At 39.0% G+C, this 21,097-nt stretch overlaps 2 protein-coding genes and 1 long non-coding RNA gene across 8 annotated transcripts in view; 1 reads left to right on the forward strand and 2 right to left on the reverse strand.

Annotated features, from left to right (window-relative positions):
• Nucleotides 1–4,727, reverse strand: part of RIC1 (RIC1 homolog, RAB6A GEF complex partner 1) — a 129,000-nt gene extending 124,273 nt beyond the window's left edge. For all 4 annotated transcript variants that reach the window (XM_057720553.1, XM_057720554.1, XM_057720555.1 and 1 more), the window contains exon 1: nucleotides 4,355–4,727. In XM_057720553.1, the coding sequence (XP_057576536.1) occupies nucleotides 4,355–4,498 (144 nt within the window). In that variant the 5' untranslated portion in view covers nucleotides 4,499–4,727. The remainder of the gene's footprint in view (nucleotides 1–4,354) is intronic.
• Nucleotides 4,728–5,009: 282 nt separating this feature from the next.
• The window catches only part of LOC130846339 (uncharacterized), a 43,213-nt gene continuing 27,125 nt past the window's right edge, over nucleotides 5,010–21,097 (forward strand). The window contains exons 1-2 of one of the 3 annotated variants that reach the window (XR_009051548.1): nucleotides 10,720–10,794; nucleotides 11,991–12,043. This is a non-coding gene — a long non-coding RNA (uncharacterized LOC130846339). Of the gene's footprint in view, nucleotides 5,160–5,223; nucleotides 5,338–10,719; nucleotides 10,795–11,990; nucleotides 12,044–21,097 lie in introns of those variants that run through there. The other 2 variants (XR_009051550.1, XR_009051549.1) reach the window with 2 other exon arrangements.
• Nucleotides 12,184–21,097, reverse strand: part of PDCD1LG2 (programmed cell death 1 ligand 2) — a 93,402-nt gene continuing 84,488 nt past the window's right edge. Inside the window, exon 6 of the mRNA XM_057724517.1 lies at nucleotides 12,184–12,228. Within this exon, the coding sequence (XP_057580500.1) occupies nucleotides 12,184–12,228 (45 nt within the window). The remainder of the gene's footprint in view (nucleotides 12,229–21,097) is intronic.

The following is a 21,097-nucleotide window of genomic DNA, read 5'->3' on the forward strand; positions in this document are numbered from 1 at the left end:
GTGAATAACATGCACTACTTTTCTAACACAATTTAGACTGTGTATAATAAAAAGTATTTAATTCACCTTCACTTATATAACCCTCTCTTAATGCAATTTTTTCTGGTTTTAAGTTGTAATTTAGTATGACCACATTTTTTTTAAGTTATGTGTCAAGATTTAAAAATCTTTCAACTATTAAAACGAAAAAATTCTGGGCTATGCATAGGACAGATATCCTAAATTCATTAATTTATTTTTAAAATACTTATTAAGCATTTGCTTTGTGCAAAGCATTATGGATAATACAAAATAAGATCACTTCTAAATTGACACAATATTGTAAATCAATTATATTTCAATTAAAAATAAATAAATAAGACCACTTTTGCCCTTCAAAAACTTAGTAATCTAGTTGGAGAAATAAAGTATGTGAGCAAAACTACAATACAAACAGTAGTTCATCAAAAAAATGAACACCTCTAATTACAGTAAATAAAGAATGACTCATAGAGCAATATTTCAACAGTAGCTGAAGTCTGGATAATATTCTTAAAGGCAGAGATGGGGCAAGAGAGCATTCCAAGAGGGGAGTGTCTCTGATATCAAACTAAGGAGTCTGAACTTCATTCTTTAACCAACAGTGAACCCTAAATGACTTCCAAGCAGTGAGTTTATAAGTGAGGCTCTTTGGAGGCATTAGCAGAACAGGACTGAAAAGGTGAGAAATGGGAGAGCTGGAAAAATACAGGTGCAATACAAATTAAATTTTATTCCTAAGGTCACACAGTTAACCACACACCTGATTCTTTGAACATCTATCTCATTATCTTCCGTTATTAGGATACAGCAACCAGAGGATAAGTTTCTACTCAGGGTTATTCAAAGACAATGTATTTCATAAGCCCAATAATTATTTATCTATTTCAGCTTTTTATTAGTAGTGATAACTCACAAAATTTTCATTTATATTAACACACTAACATGTTTGGATAGAATGTTTTTTACATACAACATGCTCCTTAATTCCTTTCATATACTGCCTATTTATACTATCTTTTTTGCAGGAGGTGTTTGTATACTTGAAATAATCAATGACCTGAAAACTGAGATAAGACTAATTTGGAATCACAGCATTCTAAGGCATCATTTTGCAGTTCACATATGCAGATTTTTGTACTCACAGTTAAGCAGTATATTAAAGGAATAATTCTAGGCTCTATGATACAGTATAAAACACAATTCATCTAGCACAACACCCACGTCAATTATAAATCATAACATGCTTTAAACAGCAGCGTCACCCTCAAAGCTGAAACGAGTCCTTTCACAATACCCTTGGCAGAAATACATCATCAACTTGCTTGATCAAGTAAGCCGCACGCGTAGTACCCCAATCTAACATAGACACCAAACCTTTTTTGAGTCCCCTTTTTGGGGTTCCAAAGTGTATGGATGATCCCTGTCCTAATCTTAAGTAGTTTTTAAAACTCCTAAGTAGAATCACAAAGTAGAGAAAGCAAAGTTACATCAACAAGTTACCATGAAAACAAGTCATACCTTCACACTAAAAATGAAATCAAAAAGCAAAATGAGTAGCTACAGAAACTCTTTTGTTCATCAACACATCTAAAAAGCACTATACTATATTTCTCAGATTTGGAGTCAGGAAAGAATTTTGAAGAGATATGACTGTATAATACTGGGATTCCAAATAGCTAGCTAGGATATATAATAGTAGCTATATGAGGTACTGATACATAAAGGTTCACTAGAAGACCCATAAAATGTACACCTTATTCTTAGAGATTTTATTTTAATGTTTCCATAGTCTCATGTCTAATAAACATTTTCCAGACAGCAATTCTTTTAGACATTAAAAAAAAAAAAAAGCTAGACTATTAAATGCACGTTCCTCCCACAAGGCTAGTTTTCTCTTTTTCAAAATGCATTCCTCCTGAGTTTAACTTACTAAGAGAGTCCTAACAAAATTTCAAGTAAGCAAATCGTGTTATATCCTCTCATCTCTTTGAGCATGTTTCTCCCTGTTTTCCAAATGCCCTCAAGCTGCTTTTAAGACCTCAAACTCCATAAAACCCTTTTTCAGATCTTCAAAATGCACTTTATTCTGTAAAATTACTTGCATATACAATGTCTCCAAAATCAAAGCTTTCATGTTCTCATGCAAACATTTTAAACCAATTCACTCTAAATTATATAGGAATAGCTGATAGCTACTCAATTTAGCTAAAGGTGTTTTCACTTTTAAAAGAAGTCCGTTGACAAATTTATTTTAAATTATATAGTTTAAGTTTAAAAATTAAAAAATAAAAATAAAAACTGGGGTCTGGCACCTGTTCCCCCATTCACCCAGTTACAGACCTTAAAATCATCTGGTCCAATACTTGATTTTTAAAGCGACAGTGATGCCAGAGATCAAAGTTAACCATTCAAAAAGCTACAGTATCATGGAGCCTCCTCTGAGGTATTCCTGCATTTAATTTCACATACTTCTGAACCCACAGATTCTGTGCAACCTAACTTTTTGCACAGTGGATCTTCATGGTAGTGGTCCCAGCACTTGTGCAGAAAGTAGCTATCTGTGTGCATGGTGGGAATTTAAAGGAAAGAAGTATGAGTAGTTTTACATTCCAGGACTGCCTTAGACTTATTTAGTATCGAGGTTCAAAAGCAAAAAAACTGATATTCTTAACATGCACAATATCCCTAAGAAAGTCAAGGCATATTTTTGTTTCTTTTACAGAGGAATAGTAGCCTACAGGCTTCTGGTCTATTCTCCCTTCATATTAAGTTTACTTCTGCCTAAAATTAAGTTAGGTCTGCCCTTTATAGGGATAAGGAAGGTTAAATTTTAGGCTTTACAACCTGTTACATTAGAGTGAAATTACGTACTAAATTCAGAAGGTAATTTAAAATTCAAGTTCTAAATATTTTTCCTTTATATGTTTTAAAGGTAATAGTCATATACACCCAAACAAATAATTATTCAATTGGCATCCATGATGTAAATGAATTAGTATCTCATTTAAGAACCAAATGATATGCAATACACATATTCAAAAAATGCAATCAAGCACCAGACAGAAGTCACACTGTTGTTTTATAACAGCCTATTTTGTTCTGAATATATATTTAAAAATTAAATCAGCCAAAATTTAATGGCAAATAGTCTACTAACCATGATAATCATATAAAGGAGATACCAGAAATATCTAAATCTTATCACTTTTACCAGGGCTGTGTGTGAGGATAGTCAAGGGCCTTACAAGGCATTCTAATGGTCAGATACACAGATGTGACAGTTTTAACTAATTTAACTAAAACCAGTATTTCACACAGATCTAACAAAGCTAAGGTCACGACCTATTTCCACACGGTAAAATTGGCTCTGAAAAGAACTTCACTCTGACATCGATTAATACTGCCTTCTCGCGGGGGATGGGGGGGTGATTTTTATACTCTATTCTGTCGCTTTTATAAACAGACCTGCAGCAGCGTTCGCGGAAAATAAGGAGTATCCTATCCACCGCTTTTTTTTTTGAAGTTATTCTTTTATATACTCAGTAATTAGATACAAGAAATTAAAAAAAAACAAAAAGGCAAGAGTCACAGAAAGCAAAAACAGAACACCGGTTCACGCTCTTCCCAAAATCTTATTACTTCCAGGTGTGAATACCAGGGGAACCCCGACAGATTTGAGTTCTACTTCCGTTCCTATTAACCCCCCTACAATTCTCTACAGAGACCAAGAGCAGCAGAAAAAAAAAACTGGCCTGAAAGGGGAAAGGAGATGTTAGGGTGAGGCGAGGAGCTGGATTATCAGACCTTTAGTTAAAAAAAAAAATCATAACAACTCTGGCTGTGGTTGCTAGAAATAAGTTATCACAGCATGTAAAGTCTGGCACTGGGTGAAGCCCAACAGGCTTTCCCCAACTTCGAAACAATGGCCTTTAAAGCAGGGAAGGGCTAGGAACACAATAACGGCCAGACTCCTAATTGTGTAAAGTTTAAACTAATTTGTTCCTCGGCGAACGGGGGAAGGGAGAGGAGGGAAAGTCTGGGCTCTGCGGAGTGAGCGCGTGGGGTCTGCGCCGTGCGCGGCCGTCGGAGCAACGCAGGGAGGCGCTGGGATGTGGGGCAGCCGCGACGGCATCCACCCCGAGCCCTGGCCGGGGACGCGTTCGAAACCGGGGGTTCGTGCGAGAGAGTAGGCGGAACAAGGACGCCGACGGCCAAGACGAGTGGGTCCGGCACGAAGGGGCAGGAGTCCCAGACTCCGGGTGGGAGCTGGGGGCGGGACGGTGCCGGGACGCCGGGGAGGAAGAGGCGAGAGGCGGCGGGCGGCTCTACTTACTCGGCTGTACCAGATGCTGAGGCGGGCCGGGGCCAGCACGGCGAAGAAAGTCCTCTGGGGGTCGGACTGAACGTGGAAAGGCGCCTCGGCCGGGCGCCCGAGAGGGCAGAGCAGCCTCTTGGGCCAGCCGCTCAGGAAATACATGGTCCGCGCGGAGCCGCCGACGCCGCGGCGCCCGGCGGCCCCCCGGCCCCGTCCGTCACACTCAGCGGCCCGGGGCCGGACGCCCGTCACCCACACCGCCACCGGCCGAGTCGGCGGCGGCGGCGGCGGCAGCTCGGGGCATCTGCCTGCGGGCCGGGCCGGGCCAGGCCGGGCCGACGCGATGCTGAGCGACGAAGGCACCCCCCGCGCAGACGGGGCCCAGTGTGGGGGAGGGAGGGGGAGGGAGAGTCGGGCCCTAGAGGGGGCGGGAGGAGCTGGAAGGCCCGCCCCGGCCCCGGCCCCGGCCCCGGCCCCGCCCCTTCCTCGGGCCGCGCTGGCGTCACCACGCCGCGCCGCGTGTGTCTGGCTGCGGAGGGCGGCTGCGCGCGAGCGTACTGGGGACGTCGCCCCTCCCTCTCCCTGGGCTTTCGGAAGCGCCCCCTTAGGAGTCACTGCACAACGCATGCGCCTTTGCCCCGCTCTTGCTGCTGAGCACCTCCCACTTGCCAGGCCAAGCGTGTAGCCTGGGTGGGAAGGCGGGACGAGCGCCCCAGACTCGGCGATGAGTGGGCCGAACCGGCGAAACGCAGCGGCGAGGAGACTGGGAGCTGGGACCGCCCCTTTGCCTGGGCCAGCCAGATTTGACTTCCCTCGCGGATTGGTGAGGCCTCTGGTGGAGGCGGGCCCCGAGCTGCGTCGTCGGCGTGTGGGGGGCGGTGTGCGCAGGAGAGCGGGTCACGTGACGCTGCCTGCTCGCGTTCCGGTCGGTAGCTGTGGTCCTCGGTCTCGGTGCTGGGTTGTCGGGTCGCTCGCCCGGTGAGCCGTTGTTGTGTGCCAAGGTATGCAGTGAAAGCTGGTGGTGAAGTTCCTGCCCTCGTGGAGTTCACACCATAGACGGGGGGCCTTCATTTCAGTTCATAAATAAACCGCTTACCATGAAACTGCCTGAATCCTGTTCTCTGCCCTTCAGGAGTTCTAAATGTAGTGTGTATTTTTGATTCAGTTTGCATGCTTCTCTTTACCAACCATAATGTTAGACAAGGCGAGGCTTCCTCTTTTGCCCTCTCAGCAGGGTATGTGATTTAATTTTAGAGCTGGACTTTAGACTTTAGAGATTCTGTAGTTCGATGTTTAACTTTTTGGACCCCAGGGATCACCTTAAACAAAAGAGGTTTTTTTTAAGTGTTGACTCTGCGATTACCTCTGAATAGGATGGCAGGAGTGGCGAGGGAATGTGTAGTAGGAGAAGGGGGTTCTGGATTAAAAGATTTGCTTCTCATTATCTACTTTTTTGTACAGTCTGAATTTTTCCACGTTTATATTACTTTTTCAATTAAAAGATTTTTAAGTTAGCCCAGGTTTTTAAAAAAATGTTAACTCACATGAAAAAGTAGCAAGATAAATAGCAAAAAAGGAAACAAAGTAACTTAATCCATATCACATGTAGTATTGTAGCTGGTTTTCATAACAAAATACATAACTTTCCATAATTTTCCTAAACATTCAGTGCATTCCCCAGAAGGTGATCAAAGAACCCAGGATTCCTCAAATCAAAGTTGAAACTGTCTCACCACTCACCAGCCTCTTGTGGTCAGACTGTGTCTCCTTCCTGGTGTTTTTTTTTTTCCGACAAACAGCATAGCAGCCTGGAACATAGTAAGAATAGTAAACTCTGAAAATATTTGTCAAAGGAAACCTTGGATGAAACGCTGATCCAGCTGAACTGCACTGTTAGACAAATAAAGAGGCGCAGAGTGGTTTCTTGACTTGCCAGTATAAAATTGTAGAAAAATAACACAGTTGCATCATACTGTCATCTAACATTCTCAGATTCAGTTATGCGCTTGGCAGAAAGAGAGAGGAAATTAAAATGTTAGAGGGCACCAATTCCACTGGCAAATTTCCTGAGACTGTATTTGTCCCAGCTCTCCTTCAGAGGTTCTTTGTTCTCACGTGCCTCCGAAATGTTAGCATTTAACTGCACTCATGCAGTTTCAGGAACTTCTAAGTAATTTTCATTGCACTCAGTTTTAACTTTACTTGCTGACTTTAGAATCTACTTTCCCTGCCGCACTTCTTTGTAGCATTTAAGGTTTACAGAATATTTTCAAACACGTGACTTGATTTCATTCCACAGTGTCTTCAAAAGTAGGTAATATTGGTTATTATTCTCACTTTCTTCATGAGGAAACAGGACCAGAGTAGTGGACGTGCCTAAAGTAACATGGCCTGAAAAGAACTGGCCTTCCTTCTACAGATTTAGTGATCTTTGGATTGAACTGAACTGTGGGAGTTGCTCCAGAGACTGAGACCTGTAGGCCTTTCTCCCTGTGGGGGAAAAGTAAAATATCTGACTCTACACAACCCCTTACTTAAGAGTTCCCCCATTGTGATAGAAACCTTATGGACTGGATTTTCCAGCTTTCACATATCACAGTCTAAGGTTGCTCTGAAAAATACACTAGCAATTCCTATGCCCTGTGTGTTCCTTCTCTTCCTTTCCCTACACCACCACTGTCACTCTCAAGTCAAACTTAATGAACTCTATTCCGAGCTAAGACTAAGGTGTAAGCGAAAGTTAATAGGTACATGTTTTCATGTATCAAACTAACAGGTTTTTTTTTTTAATTACAAGAAATAATGTTGGTACACAGGAACAGAGGTACACTTATAAATTGTTGGTGGAAGTATAATTTGGTGCAATTTTTCTAAAGAATAGTCAGTATTACATCTAAAAAAGAGAGAGATCTTAATGACATGCATACCTTTAGCTCCAACTATTTTTTTCCTATGATTATTTTCTAAGAAATAAATACCAATATGTATAGAGTTTAGCTTTAAGCATGTACCCCACAAAGGTGTAGCTAAGAGGAAATAATCCAAATGTCACCCCAAAGACATTAATTATAGTCCTTCCTTACAATGGAATATTTTGCAAAAATAAAAAATTATGTTGGGGAAGAATATTTAATATAGAAGTATATTCACTATATATTATGAAGTAACGAAAGCAGAAAAAGGCAGTATGTAAAATATCCTATGTTCGGGGGAAAAAAGTGTAAAAATGTCTAGAAAAGTAAAGGAAGAAAATGCACTAAAATATTGGTGTTTACCCCTGACTACGGGTGTCTTTTGTGTTCTTTTGGGGGCATTTTCGTATTTTCCAAATTGCCTATAATAAACACATGTTACTTTTGTAATGAGAAACAATTATGTAAAGCAAAGTTACATTGCCAGTGATTGAGAATGCCCCACTTGTCTACTTTAAGTGGGGCCTGCAGTGCTGGCAGATCAAAGCGAGAAACGTAGAAATGAGGCGCTTCAGGCACGGTCCCAAGCCTGGTGGAAGGGGGATTAGGAGGAAAAGCACCCTGAGTCATCAGACTAAAAGTAGGCTGTCTGCCCTTCACGCATATACAGGCTTCTAGTGACGGTACACAACTGGACTGGAATTTGATGCTTCTCACACCACTCCCAATTTGGAGGGACCTCTATAAGAGCCAATCACAGTATTCACCGAAAATGATACTGCTTTAGTTTTTGGTTGTTTCATATGCTTTTCACATTCAACTTTATGGCATTTTTGTCATGTGCAACTAATGTATTTGCTTCTGGGCTAGATTCTTGATTATTATTTATCCCCTCTTGAAGATTGATACTATCTCAGCTGAAATGATACGATGTCTGGGTTTTGCTTCAAGATAATCTGGGCGTGAGTGGAGAAGGTGGAAATATATGTGACACAAGGCTGGCTATGAGTTGATAATCTTGGAAGTTAGATGATAGGTACTTGGGAACTCATCATGTTATTCACTCTGCTTTTCCATATGGTTGCATTTTCCATTAAAAAAGTATAAACATTTAAATTTTTGAAAAGTCTAGGAACTCTCATCATGTGTGATTAACCAGTCTACCTTGTCCACAATCCTCCTCACAGTAAATAGTGTTAAATTTTACTTAGAATCACTTAATTAACCATAAAGGCAGAATGCATTATTATTAATAAGCCTTAATGGATGCACATGAGACTCTCTAGAATGACACTTAACACAAACTAGAAAACAAAGTAAGGAAACCTGTTGTTCCTGATCAAGCAAAACGGGGAAACAGTCACTATTCTTTCCCTTCACTTTGATCTTTTCAGAAACTTAAAAAAAAAAAAAATCATTGCAAACAGACTTGATTCTACTCAAATTAGCAAACACTAACAATTGTTCTGTTTGACCACATCTCATCCAATTTTCCAGTATTTTGCAGTATGCCAACCTGAATTTCCTGTGTGCATTGTTTATTAAAACAGTAAGAGGAGTTCGAATGAGAAATTGTTTAACCCCACAATGTGAGACAATAGAGTTCTCCATAATTCTAATTTAAAGACACCTCCCTTTCTCTGCACCCCCTTTCTCCTCTACCTGCATCTTCTCCTCCTCCTCCTTCTTTCCTCTCTATATTCAGAGAAATTTCCCTTCATTAATTTGGAGAAAAATTCATATTCATTGCATTATCTTTTTATCGCCTGTATTTACCAGTAAGCTTAGAGTCATGTTTACAGCCCAGTTGTAACAAACCATTCCTGGTATATAATAGCTTTGTCTTCTGACCTGTGCTCATCGATTATTCTTAGGTTTTCCACTAGGTTTAATCTGACCAACTTTGAGAATTATAAACCCCAAGTAAGTACAATTCTAGAAACTTAACAGTTTACATGAAAATTTTTTATCAAACCAAATCTTAATATTAACTTATAATTTATGTTTTATAACAGTTCAAAATGTTATAAAAGGGCAACACTTTATTATTACATTTTTTAATGGTTTACATTATTGTGTTGTGGTAAACATATAACATAAAATTTACCATCTTAGCTATTTTTAAGTGTACAGTTCAGTAGCCTAAGAATATTCACACTGTTGTGAAACAGATCACCAGAACTTCTACATTTTTCAAGACTGAAACTCTATATCCATTAAACAATAACTTCTCTCTTCCCCTGCCTCCCAGCCCTCCCAGCCCTTGATAAGCACCATTCTACTTTCTGTTTCTGTGTGTGACTAGTTTAGTTTCCACCTCATATAAGTGGAATCATAAAATATTTGTCTTTCTGTGAATGGCTTATTTCATTTAGCATAATGTCTTCAAGGTTCATCCATGTTGTAGAACGTCATAGTATTTCCTTCCTCTTTAAGGCTGAATAATATCCAATTGTAAATATATAATACACTTCGTTTATCCATTCATCCATTGATGGACGCTTGGGTTGCTTCCACATTTTGGCTACTGTGCATAAAGCCTCTGAGAACTTTGTTGTATAAACATCTTTTCAAGTCCCTGCTTTCAGTTCTTTTGGATATATACCCAGAAGGCATTCCTAGATCATATGGTAGTTCTATTTTTAATTTTTTGAGGAACCTCTAATGCTGTTTTTCATAGAGGTTGCATCATTTTGCAATCCCAACAACAGTGCACAAGGATTCCAGTTTCTCCACATCCTCACTGACACTTGCTATTTTCTGGGTTTTTTTTTATAGTTGCCATCTTCATGGATGTGAAATGATATCTCATTCTGGGTTTTGATTTGAATGTCTCTGATGATTAGTGATGTTGAACAGCTTTTTACATACTTGCTGGACATTTATATATCATCTTTGAAGAAATGTTATTATTACCTTTGACACAATGTCACATCAGCAGGTCTGCACAGAAAGACAAAGCTCAAGAGCAAATCTTTGAGCTTAAGTTTTGGAGGATGTAATTTTAGATTCTCCATCAAGTTTGAATGTGGTTAATCCTTACATTCAAAGAATTGCAAGAATCTTACCAGTATGACATCTTAGTTAGAATGGGCCTTAAATATTATCTATTCCAATCTCTAGATCTGATGGGAATATAAGCAGATTTCCTAGTGTAAGTTTACATATGTTTAAAACATAGAAAGAATTTATAAAAACCACTAAAGAATTAATATAAAAGGACCATATCTATGAAACAATACTCAATACACTTGATTATAAGTACATGAAAGATATGGAAAAGTGGCTACATATTTAAAAAAAAGAAAAACTAAAGGGACAGCCATCAAAATATTTGCAGTAGTCATCTCTAGAAAATATAATTATGAATGTTTTTTCTTTTCTTTTTCATTCTTGGCATTTACTGTGTTTTTCCTTTTATAATCAGAAAAATCTATTTTTTAATATGTTAATTTTATTATTATTTATTAAGGAGATCAGTTTTCCCAGAGTGTGGTCCGCTCATCACTTGCATCGGGATTGTCTGGAGATACATTTAAAATGCAGGTATCTACAAACCATCATGTATAAAATAAGCTACAAGAATATATTGTACAACACAGGGAATATAGCCAATATTTTATAATAACTATAAATGAAGTATAACCTTTAAAAATAGTGAATCACTATATTATGCACCTATAATATATAATATTGTATACCAACTGTACTTCAATTAAAAAAAGAAAAGAGAATCTGCCACACACAAAAATTAAAAAATAAAAAGTAGATTCCTTGGCCAAGTTGCAGGCTTCCTGAATCAGAATTCCTTGAAGGTGTGGCCCAAGAATTAGCATTTTAAACAAATACCCTCATGATTCTCACGCATGTTAATAAGGTTGATAAAGAGTTGATTAGGAGTTAAAAAGCTAAAGTGCCTCCTGTTTGTACTCTGTATGTGGGCCAGAATCTCTGTACTGAATCTCCAAGTCTCCTGTCAGCATGCAAACAAGTCAGAATCCAGGTGCACCTGATTCCTTGGAAGTGTGGGCATGAACCCTCTTCCGGCAAATCTGAGTCTTCTTGGTTTCCTGATGAGAGAGCTATCCACTGTAGAGACCAGAGGAGACCAAGTGGCTGAAGGGACCTTTGGTCGCTCAATAGCAGTCATCTCGAGTGAGCTGAGCCTATGCTTACAGGCTGCCTGGCCCATGCTCATTACCTCTCTGTTGCCCTCCTAGCCCTCTAAGCTACCCTTAACTGCTCCTCATCTGTAGAGAGGAGATGATAATACCTGTCTTATCAGATTCTTCTTTTTTATAATGCTGGAAACTGAGAGCTCAGAGTAACCCATGCCTTTAGCAGCATACTTTGGAATAGACACAAAGAACTTCCTAATGATTAGTGATATTCGACTAATAATAATAGTAATAACAACAACAGCTAGTGTTTATTCAGCCCTCATTACGTGCTGGATACTGCTCTAAACACTTAATTTTTATCGTCTTAACAATTGTATGAGGTAGCTATTATTATTCTTATTTTACAGGTGAAGAAACTGAGGCTCAGAAAGGCTCAAGTTTCACAGAGTTAGGAAGTGATGGAGTCAAAACTTGAACCCAGAACCCAAACACTTAACAACTTCAATACTGTCTCTTTCTACAAACTTCTCACTAACTAAATATACATATTTTATGTCAGGCTGATTTATTAACTTTTTTTTTTAATTCCTAAGAATATATTTTTATTAATCCTTCATGCAGGAAATTTGCTTTGCTAAGAAAATGAGTGAAATCAGCATTTTTACATTCCCCTGGTGAGTAAATCCTTTGTATCTTAAGCAAAAATGAAAATGATAATTTACCCAAGTCACTTCCTAAAAATGCCCACTGGAATGCACTGCAGGCTCTTTCCTCAGAAGGTCCTTAGGATTTGATTGTGTTCCTGCCGTGTGCTTCATTGCCTGTGGCTTCCCAACAGAGAGGAATCTTCTGCAAGACCCTGAGGAAGGGAGCATAGTGTCCCAATCTGTCCCCTCAACCTACACTTCCCCAACCCCACGAAAGCACAGTGTTCTCAGAGGTTGTCTCAGAATTCCTCTGTAGTAAAGACAAGAAAATTGACAAAGATGGCAAGAGCTCCCTCCAGGTTTTTACCTTGACCAGGTAGAAGGAAACACATGGGTTTATATCAGCCAGGTATGTGGATTAGAAAAGGAAGTTGGCCATTGCCTGTATATACTTTGTTATTAAAACCATGTCCTTCCATGATCATGGAAATAAAAAACAGTTTACCTGTTAATGTCTGTTACCTGTTAAAAATTAGCAAGGGTTATCCAGCTCTGTAACCCAGATCTCTGGTGAAAATTCTGTTTGTCTAAAATGTGGCAAGCTCCACGGCTCAAGGAATGGGGAATGGGTGCTGAGATCTTCTAAAGCTTATCCCTAAATATCCTATTATTGCTCATACAGTTCCCTCTTGTGGCTAAAGTAGTCATTAGAAAAAATAACGAAAGTTTGTACCATCTTCTCTTAACCTACAGATTTTTTAACAACTATGGGCATTTCTAAGTTTGTTCACCTTGAAAGCACTAATAACAATACCCCCAAGCAGAAGTTTCAAAACAAACTTATTCAGACCATATAACTACCATTTAATAAATTTTAAAGATGTCAAAACTCAGTTAATGCAGACGTGAAGTTGAGTATATGAAATCAAAGACAGTCAAGGAACGAAAATGTGTGAACATGACAGTTGACACTTTACAATGCCATTAACCTTAACAAAGCAAGAGTTTCCAGTGCCCGTGTTAGTCCCTGAGACTATATTAGGCACCACTGGAAGTCCAGTTAATCAACAAAGGCCATAGAGTCAAAAGTCGGTGAAAGAGTTTAAGTCGCTGTGAAATACAGTACATAACATTATTATATTCAGGCTATGGGTAAGCCATAAATCCTCCAAAATTATATACGTACTTTCTGTCTTTCATTTACTTTTCATTGAGAACGTTTGCATTTATACCCCTTTCACTATTTCACTTTTTTTTTTTTTCCACTTAACTACTGGCTGCATTTCCTGGGTTCTCTTACTTCTTATTAAAACTTTAGACAAATATAAATTTAAAAGGAATGGAGCGTGTCAAGGTCACGAAACTTTTACATACTGAAGGAGACTAAGAAGAAATGATATCTAAATACAACATGAGACCCTGGGTATAATCCCAGAAGAGAAAGAGGACACTTGGGTAAAATTCAAGTAAAGTTTGTAGTGTAGTAAATAAAAATAAATAAATAAAAGGAATGGAGCAAAAGAGACTTCTGAAAAAGGCCCACCAACCAAGCAGTGAAAGAACCATCTAGTGTGTCCATATTCAACAATCCTTCAAAACCTTTCTCTCCTGTCTCACAAAGACACTGTCACCTTCAAGAACAGGGATACATCTGTGAGGCTGCTTCCTAAAGAAGCAACCCCATGCTCGCCTTCCAGCCATGCAGCACCTCCTCCAGCTGGGTTCTCCTGCTTCGTAGACCTACCTTTCCTTTCTTCTCTGTCTTCGTTTTGGTTCCCCCAGAAGCCCACAGGAATATACATGCCAATAGTTTATTTGGGTGTTGGTAACAAGAAGTGCCAGCAGTGGAAATATGCAAGGGAGGGAAGACAGCCAGTAAGGGGAGTGTTTTCAAGCACATTAGCACTATGGGTAACAGATGCTTAGCCCCTCTGGGGAATTCTGGGAGCCAGTGTAAAACCCATGCCTCTGAGTTACTGAACCCAAGAAGCAAGGGAGCTGGAGATTTATACACCAGCTCTTACCAATCATTAGCCAAGGGCTGCTCCTGGGAGGCGTTAAATCTCTGCACATCTAGCCCCCATGCTCACAGTTGGACCTCTAGCCACTAGAGAAAGCCATTGAAAGGTGGTGCAGTTGCTGGAGACGTAGACAGGGCACCAACAGCATCTGCTACACTTGTGTCTGAGATTCCAGTCTAGTATACTGAGACCCATTACCAAAAGTCAGGGCTCACAGAACAGCGAAGAAGATCGGAGACAGACTGATTGGTTTCAAAATCTGGATTCTTAACTTCCCTAAGCTTCAAAATCCCACAAAGGATTGTTTTGGGGGTTAAATAGTATACTTCATGTAAAAGTACCCAGTATTGTGACTGCACATAGTATGTATTCCCCAAAATGCTAGTGATTAATATTATTCTTAACACCAGATCCCCTTCACACCTGATCCCCTTAAACCAGACCAGACCTAAAAATGTTCTGCTTGACCAGTTTGCCCAGCAGGAACCCAGAAGTTCCAGTCTTGTTACTGGCATGGCATTTATACTGGCGTCAGCGAGCAGAACTGGCAAAACCTCTGTGTCTCAGTCCAACTAGTCTTGAACATCTGGCCAGGTGGAGTCCTGAATTCTCATCAGAGGGGGAAAGGGTTATCTGAAGCTGAGTGGGGCTCAATAGATCCCACAAAATAGATATTTCTCCTAAGGAAGGCATAGGTTCCAGGGCAGGACGTGGTCCAACTCACCCTCTCCACATTATTTTTCTACCCAGCCACTCAGACAGTCTTTAATTTTTTTTTATGTTTATAAGAAAAAGTAGGGGAGGAAAGAACCAGTATTTATCCTTCTCCATAACAAGTTCCAACACAAAAACATAACTGCCCTTTCAATAAGCAAGTATTTTTGGAATTCCTTAGTTCAAATGAAATTACATGGTTCACATGCTCAAGGCTTTTTTTTCCAACTGTTTTTCCTCCCAGTCAGTGAAGACCAGACTTTTGGAAAAACTCAAACTTTCATTAAAGTTCAGCCATGCAGGATAGAAAAGCTAGGTGGGTCCTACTTAGATTTTTCTTTGTTTCTAAATATCTCCACCTGACAGCAAGAACAGATTTTGGGAAGGGATATAGAGGGCATGGAGAATGAGTCACATAAAGACAAAAACAAAAAGAAACTTTGAGAAGAAAATGTATCATATTTTCCAAAAAGCAAAAAACACCAATTTTTCAATTCTTAAGATAGCATCTGAAAAATACAGTAAATTTGTTTCAGTACAATGCTGTTTTTCTAAATCGCTCATTGTTAATGAAGACTAATTGAAATTCGTTTTGAAAGTGTTTAGCCGCTAATATTTACAAACACTTGATAAAAAATGTTGCCTTCTTTAATTAAAATAAACACATATCCTCCAAAATCGACACTCAAAAGAGAATCTCCTCATGGAAAGGAAAAGCTGCATCTTAATTCCCCTGGTTTCATCTTTCCCTTGGCCTGGGTGGAGGGCATTTTTCCCTGGTTTAACATTGGCCTAAGCCAGGAAAGTAGACTGGTTTGGTTCCAAAAGCACTTCCTAATAAACTTCCTTTACCTTAATCTCTGTCTCCGAGTCCGCTTCCCTGGGAACCCAATTCGTGGCAGATACCCACAGCGCAGGTGCAAGTATCTAGACACCTTAACGCCTCAAGTCTGGACCCAAGGAGTAAAGGAAGAGAAAGTCAAAGCAGCCTATTATTTCCTGTATGTAGAGCTGTCTCGCGCTCAGTTGTTTGGTGGTTTTAGTGATCCACCACTCCCTTGCAGGAGGAAGCTTGCCTCTCTCTCTCTTTTGAGGTCTCCAAATATAACCATATCAGAATATAATTTAATAAGTACCATATTTATAAAACTGGGGGTTGTGGGGACATTTTGTTGTACACTATCTTAGAAACAGAGTAAAAATAAATTAGCAAAAAAGAATAGAGAAAGAGACTTAAATAGAAATGAAAGAAGTTCTGATATCTCACTTTATAAAAAAAATACATCCATGAAAAAGTGGACTGTGAATCATATTTTGGTGAATTAAATTATATTTTAAAGTCGGTAGCAGAACTCACCATGTAAGGATTTTTGTGATGAATAGTTTTTCGGAGAAAAAAATTGCAAATTTAAATCACTAATTTCAAATTTGTTATTTTATGAAACTGGATTTTCACTCACGGAAATGATTTAAACTAAAGTATTTGTTATTCAAAATCTAAAGCCACAGCAAAACATCTAATATAAAATTGCATTCAACTCTGATTAACTGCTCTTGGCCCAGTGATTTCAGATACAGAGGGAGAAAAAGTCACTTCAAGTTACATATTGTGATATTGTTCTTAAGAAGATTAGCCAAATTCTTTACCAGTACTGGAACTTTATTATATTATTATTGCTCAAAATAAATGCATTGATGAAGACTTATCATTCTCTCCCTTAAATAATTTTAATTCTAATGCTACGTTTTGGTAATGGGTTTAAACTTCATCTTGGATGTCTCCAAGAATAGAGAAATGAAGGTTGGAAACTTACTTATCCTCTTCTGCCAAAGAGTGTTTTTTTCCCCCTAGATTAGTAGTCGCAGAGTAACCATGGATAATTTGGTACCAGATTTGGATAGAGGATTGAAAACTTGTCCTTAGCTCAGAGCCAGCAATTCACATTTAAATAAAATGCATATTTGGATGCAGTGCTCAAATTTAGATAAGATTATGTTATAAAGATTCAGGAGGAAATCAGCCCTAAGATGACATCTATTTACAGTGAAATGAAGAACTTCCTTTGGAGACTAATAATGTAAGTAGATCTGTTACTGCAAAGCTACCTAAGCCTGCTTATATGGTATCATGAGAGGCAACAGGCTCAAGTGCATGCGTCAGGAACGTCCTTTGGAGAGGAGGAATAGCATGTACCCAGATCCAAAATACTGACATGAACTCTCTTGAGAAGAGTTTCAGATGCATAAGGATATTTCTTAAAAATAGGATTCTGGGTTACACGTCACTTCATTTCTCTGGGCCTCTTAGACTTATGTGAAAAGACAAGAGACATTTTGTACCCAGTACAGAGGTGGCAGGGAAGGTGTGGCCCTATTTCCTTACACTGAGGAGGTCCCTGCAGGCCCATAGCTCCCCCAACTCCTTTCAGATCGTCTGCTTCAACTTCTCTAACTCTTGGGTCGGGTACGTTTAACTCCACGGTGAATCGCGCCAGAGGTTTGGGAGTGGGGAGGGACTAGTGCAGATTCCAGTACGCCCTCGAGGGTTCCACGGTGTCCTTGCTTCCCCCACTTTATATCCTGACTTCCTGTGGACTTCAGCTCTGGCATCAAATACAGGAAAAACAGCCTCACGTGGACAGTACAACCAGCTTCCTTAATTGCATACAATCAAATCCCTACAGTAAATCCCTCATTGTGTCTATTTCTCACAGCGGTTCTGCTTCTCTGAACAAACCCTGCCTGATACATTTGGGCTGAAATTGTTTTTGTTTTTTACTATCATAAAAACGCCACTATGAACATTCATGTTTGTGTTTTCTGGTACATTTGTGTAAGAATTCCTATATAATGGATACCTAAGAGTACATATTTCTGCATTGTAAGGTATTCAAATATTCAACTTATAATACTGAATTTTATTTGTGAGTAGTTGTGCCAATTTATACTCACATCAACATCGAGTTCCTCTTGATCTGTCTTTGCAATGACTTAGTATAGCTATACTTCTTTTTTTAAAATAAATTTATTTATTTATTTATTGGCTGCGTTGGGTCTTCCCTGCTGCTGCACACGGGCTTTCTCTAGTTGCGGCGAGCAGGGGCTACTCTTCATTGCAGTTTGCAGGCTTTTCATTGTGGTGGCTTCTCTTGTTGTGGAGCACGGAGTGTAGGCTCACGGGCTTCAGTAGTTGTGGCACTCAGGCTCAATGGTTGTGTCTCACGGGCTCTAGAGTGCAGGCTCAGTAGTTATGGTGCACAGGCTTAGTTGTTGCTCCACAGCATGTGGGATCTTCCTGGACCAGGGCTTGAACGCGTGTCCCCTGCATTGGCAGGCAGATTCTTAACCACTGTGCTACCAGGGAAGTCCCTAGCTATCCTTCTTAATTTTAACCCACCTGTAGAATATAATATGGTTTCTTATTGAAAGCTTAATTAATAGTTAAATGATTATTAATGAAGGTGGGGAATCTTTGTATATTTCTATTCTCCACATTTTCTCTTCTGTAAAATGACTATTCATGTCTTTTACTCATTTTTCTATGGCATTGTTTGATGTTTAATTATTGTCACACAAAAAGAGTTCTTTATATATTCTGGAAACAAATCCTTTAGGGTGATATGCAGTGGTGCGCTCGAGTTGGCTTATACAATCTCACAAAAGTGATTTGTGCATCTCTTCCAAACTGTGTGTAGTGACATCATGTTGGTAGCTTGAAATAGGCCATAGTGGGATTATTTCCTCCATGGTAATCATCAAACCCTGCAAATCATGGCTTTTTCCCTTGGAAAGCTAGTTTTAAAACATTTGCAAGCACACCACTGGTTATATATGTTGCAAATATCTACTTTTGGTTTGTGGCTTGTCTACAAATTCTTTTGTGGGGTCTTTTGAAGAACAGAAACCTTTAATTTTAGAAGAGTTGAATTTGTCAACCTTTCAGTTTTCAGTTGTGGATAAGAGTTTGTGTACGTTTTGTTGAAGAAATTCTTCTCTACCCCAAAGACGTAAAGATACTATTCTATATTTTCCTTTTAGATGTTTAGAAATATCAGCTTTCTCATCCAAGTCTTTAATCCAGCTAGAATTGACTTCCCATGTACCTGTGGGGTAGGAATCTGATTTTGGTTTTCTCCCTGTATTTCCCCAGCAGCACTTATTGACTAATTTTTCCTTTCCACAGTATATTTAATACCACTTCTCTTATGTATTATGTCCATAAATACGTGGATCTGTTTCTGGAGTCTCTACTATTCCATTAATGCACTTGTCTATTGCAGCATCAGTGTCACACTCTCTTCATTCTTATAGCTTTATGATTGAAATCTTGAAATCTGATAAGGCAGGTCCTCCTACCTTATTCTTCTCAAAAGGGTCTTTGTTACATATTGACCTTTGTTTATCTGTACAAATTTTAGAATCTGTTTATCAGTTTTGGGGGAGGGGGAGGGGGATCCCATTGGGATTTGGAATTAGATTACATTGAATCTATAGATCACATTGGGGAGAACTGGCAGCTTTACAGTAGAGTCTTCCTATGGACATCTTCCACCTTGTAGTTCCATGATGGGTCTTCCCTGATGGTCATCAAATCAAATTTTAGAATTTATTCTCTGCAGGCCTTATACAACTTCCATTAGGTAACTTATATTTTTTTATTATTATGGTAAACTGCAGTTTTTTTCAAAATTGTATTTTCTAACTCTTTGTTGCCAATGCTTAGAAATGTATTTGACTTTGTGTATTGGTCTTCTATTCAGCCATGTTGCTGAGTTCTGCTATTATTACTAATCATTTGCCTGTAGATTCACTGGAATGTAGACAACTATATCTTTATGAAAAAGAGACCATTCCAATACTTCTACTGGCTACTGCTTCTCCTATCTTTGTTCTTTGTTATTTCTTTTTCTTGTCTTACTTCACTAGTTAGGAAACCCAGTACAATACTGAATAGCGGTAAATGGACTTCTTTATCTTATCCCTGATTTTTTAGGGTCTACTTCTCTTTTTTTCATCACTAGGAATATTGTTTGCTGCATATTTTAGATGATCATATGTTCTTCCCCTTTTAATCTGTTAATGTAGTGAATTATATTTATTTTCTAATGTTTAACTATCCTTGCATTTCTGGATAAACCCAATTGTTTATATTTTATCTTTTTCAAATAAACTCTTGGGTTTTTAAAATAAACTCTTGGCTTTTTAAAATTAGCATTTTATTTGGGGCAATATGCTGGACAAAGGGATGATTCATGTTCCAGGTGGGATGGAGCAGGTGGCACAAGATTTCATCACACTACTTAGAAGGGTACATAATTGTTTTTATTTTATTTTATTTTATTATTTTTTTTCACATAATTGTTTTTAAAGCTCTGTATTGGAATATAATTGCTTTACACTCTTGTACCAGTTTTTGAGGTACACCAAAGTGAATCAGCTGTATTTATACATATATCCCCATATCCCCTCCCTCCCGCGACTCCCTCCCACCCTCCCTGTTCTGGCCCTCTAAGGCATCACCCATCATCCAGTTGATCTCCCTTTGTTATACAGCAACTTCCTGCTAGCTATCTATTTTACATTTGGTAGTGTATCTATGTCTATGCTACTCTCTCACTTCGTTCCAGCTTCCCCTTCGCCCCCCGCCCCCCAACCCCGTGTCCTTTCTCTACATCTGCATCTTTATTCTTGCTGTCACTGGGTTCATCAGCACCATTTTTTTAGATTCCATATGTATGAGTTAGCATACGGTAGTTGTTTTTCTCTTTCTGGCTTAATTCTCTCTGTATGACAGTCTCTAGGTCTATCCACCTCATTACAAACAGCTCAATTTCGTTCCTTTTTATGGCTGAGTAATATTCCATTGTATATATTGTGCCATTCATCTGTTGATGGGCACTTAGGTTGCTTCCATGTAGAAGGGTGCATAATTTAAAACTCATCAATTGTTTATTTCTGGAGTTTTCCGTTTAATATTTTTGTACTGTGGTTGACTACAGGCAATTGAAGTCATGAAAAGTGAAGCCATGGATAAAAGGGAACTATGTATCAGACTTTTAAAAAAAATTTTTTTAGTCACACAGCATGGCATGTGGGATCTTAGTTCCCTGACCAGGGATCAAACCTCCACCCCTGCATTGGAAGCATGGAGTCTTAACCACTGGATCATCAGGGACATCCTGTATCAGACTTTTTGATGGTTGTCAATTTGATAAGTAACAAGAATACTCTTATAAATGTATTAGTTTTCTACTAAGGAAAAATATATCACAAAAGTTATTTTAAAAAATCTTCAAGGATTCAAAGGAGAAAGAAACATCTGTTTGGGAATGAGGGGCAGGGGAAT

Source organism: Hippopotamus amphibius, chromosome 2 (assembly GCF_030028045.1).
Source record: "Hippopotamus amphibius kiboko isolate mHipAmp2 chromosome 2, mHipAmp2.hap2, whole genome shotgun sequence".
Classification (NCBI taxonomy): domain Eukaryota; kingdom Metazoa; phylum Chordata; class Mammalia; order Artiodactyla; family Hippopotamidae; genus Hippopotamus; species Hippopotamus amphibius.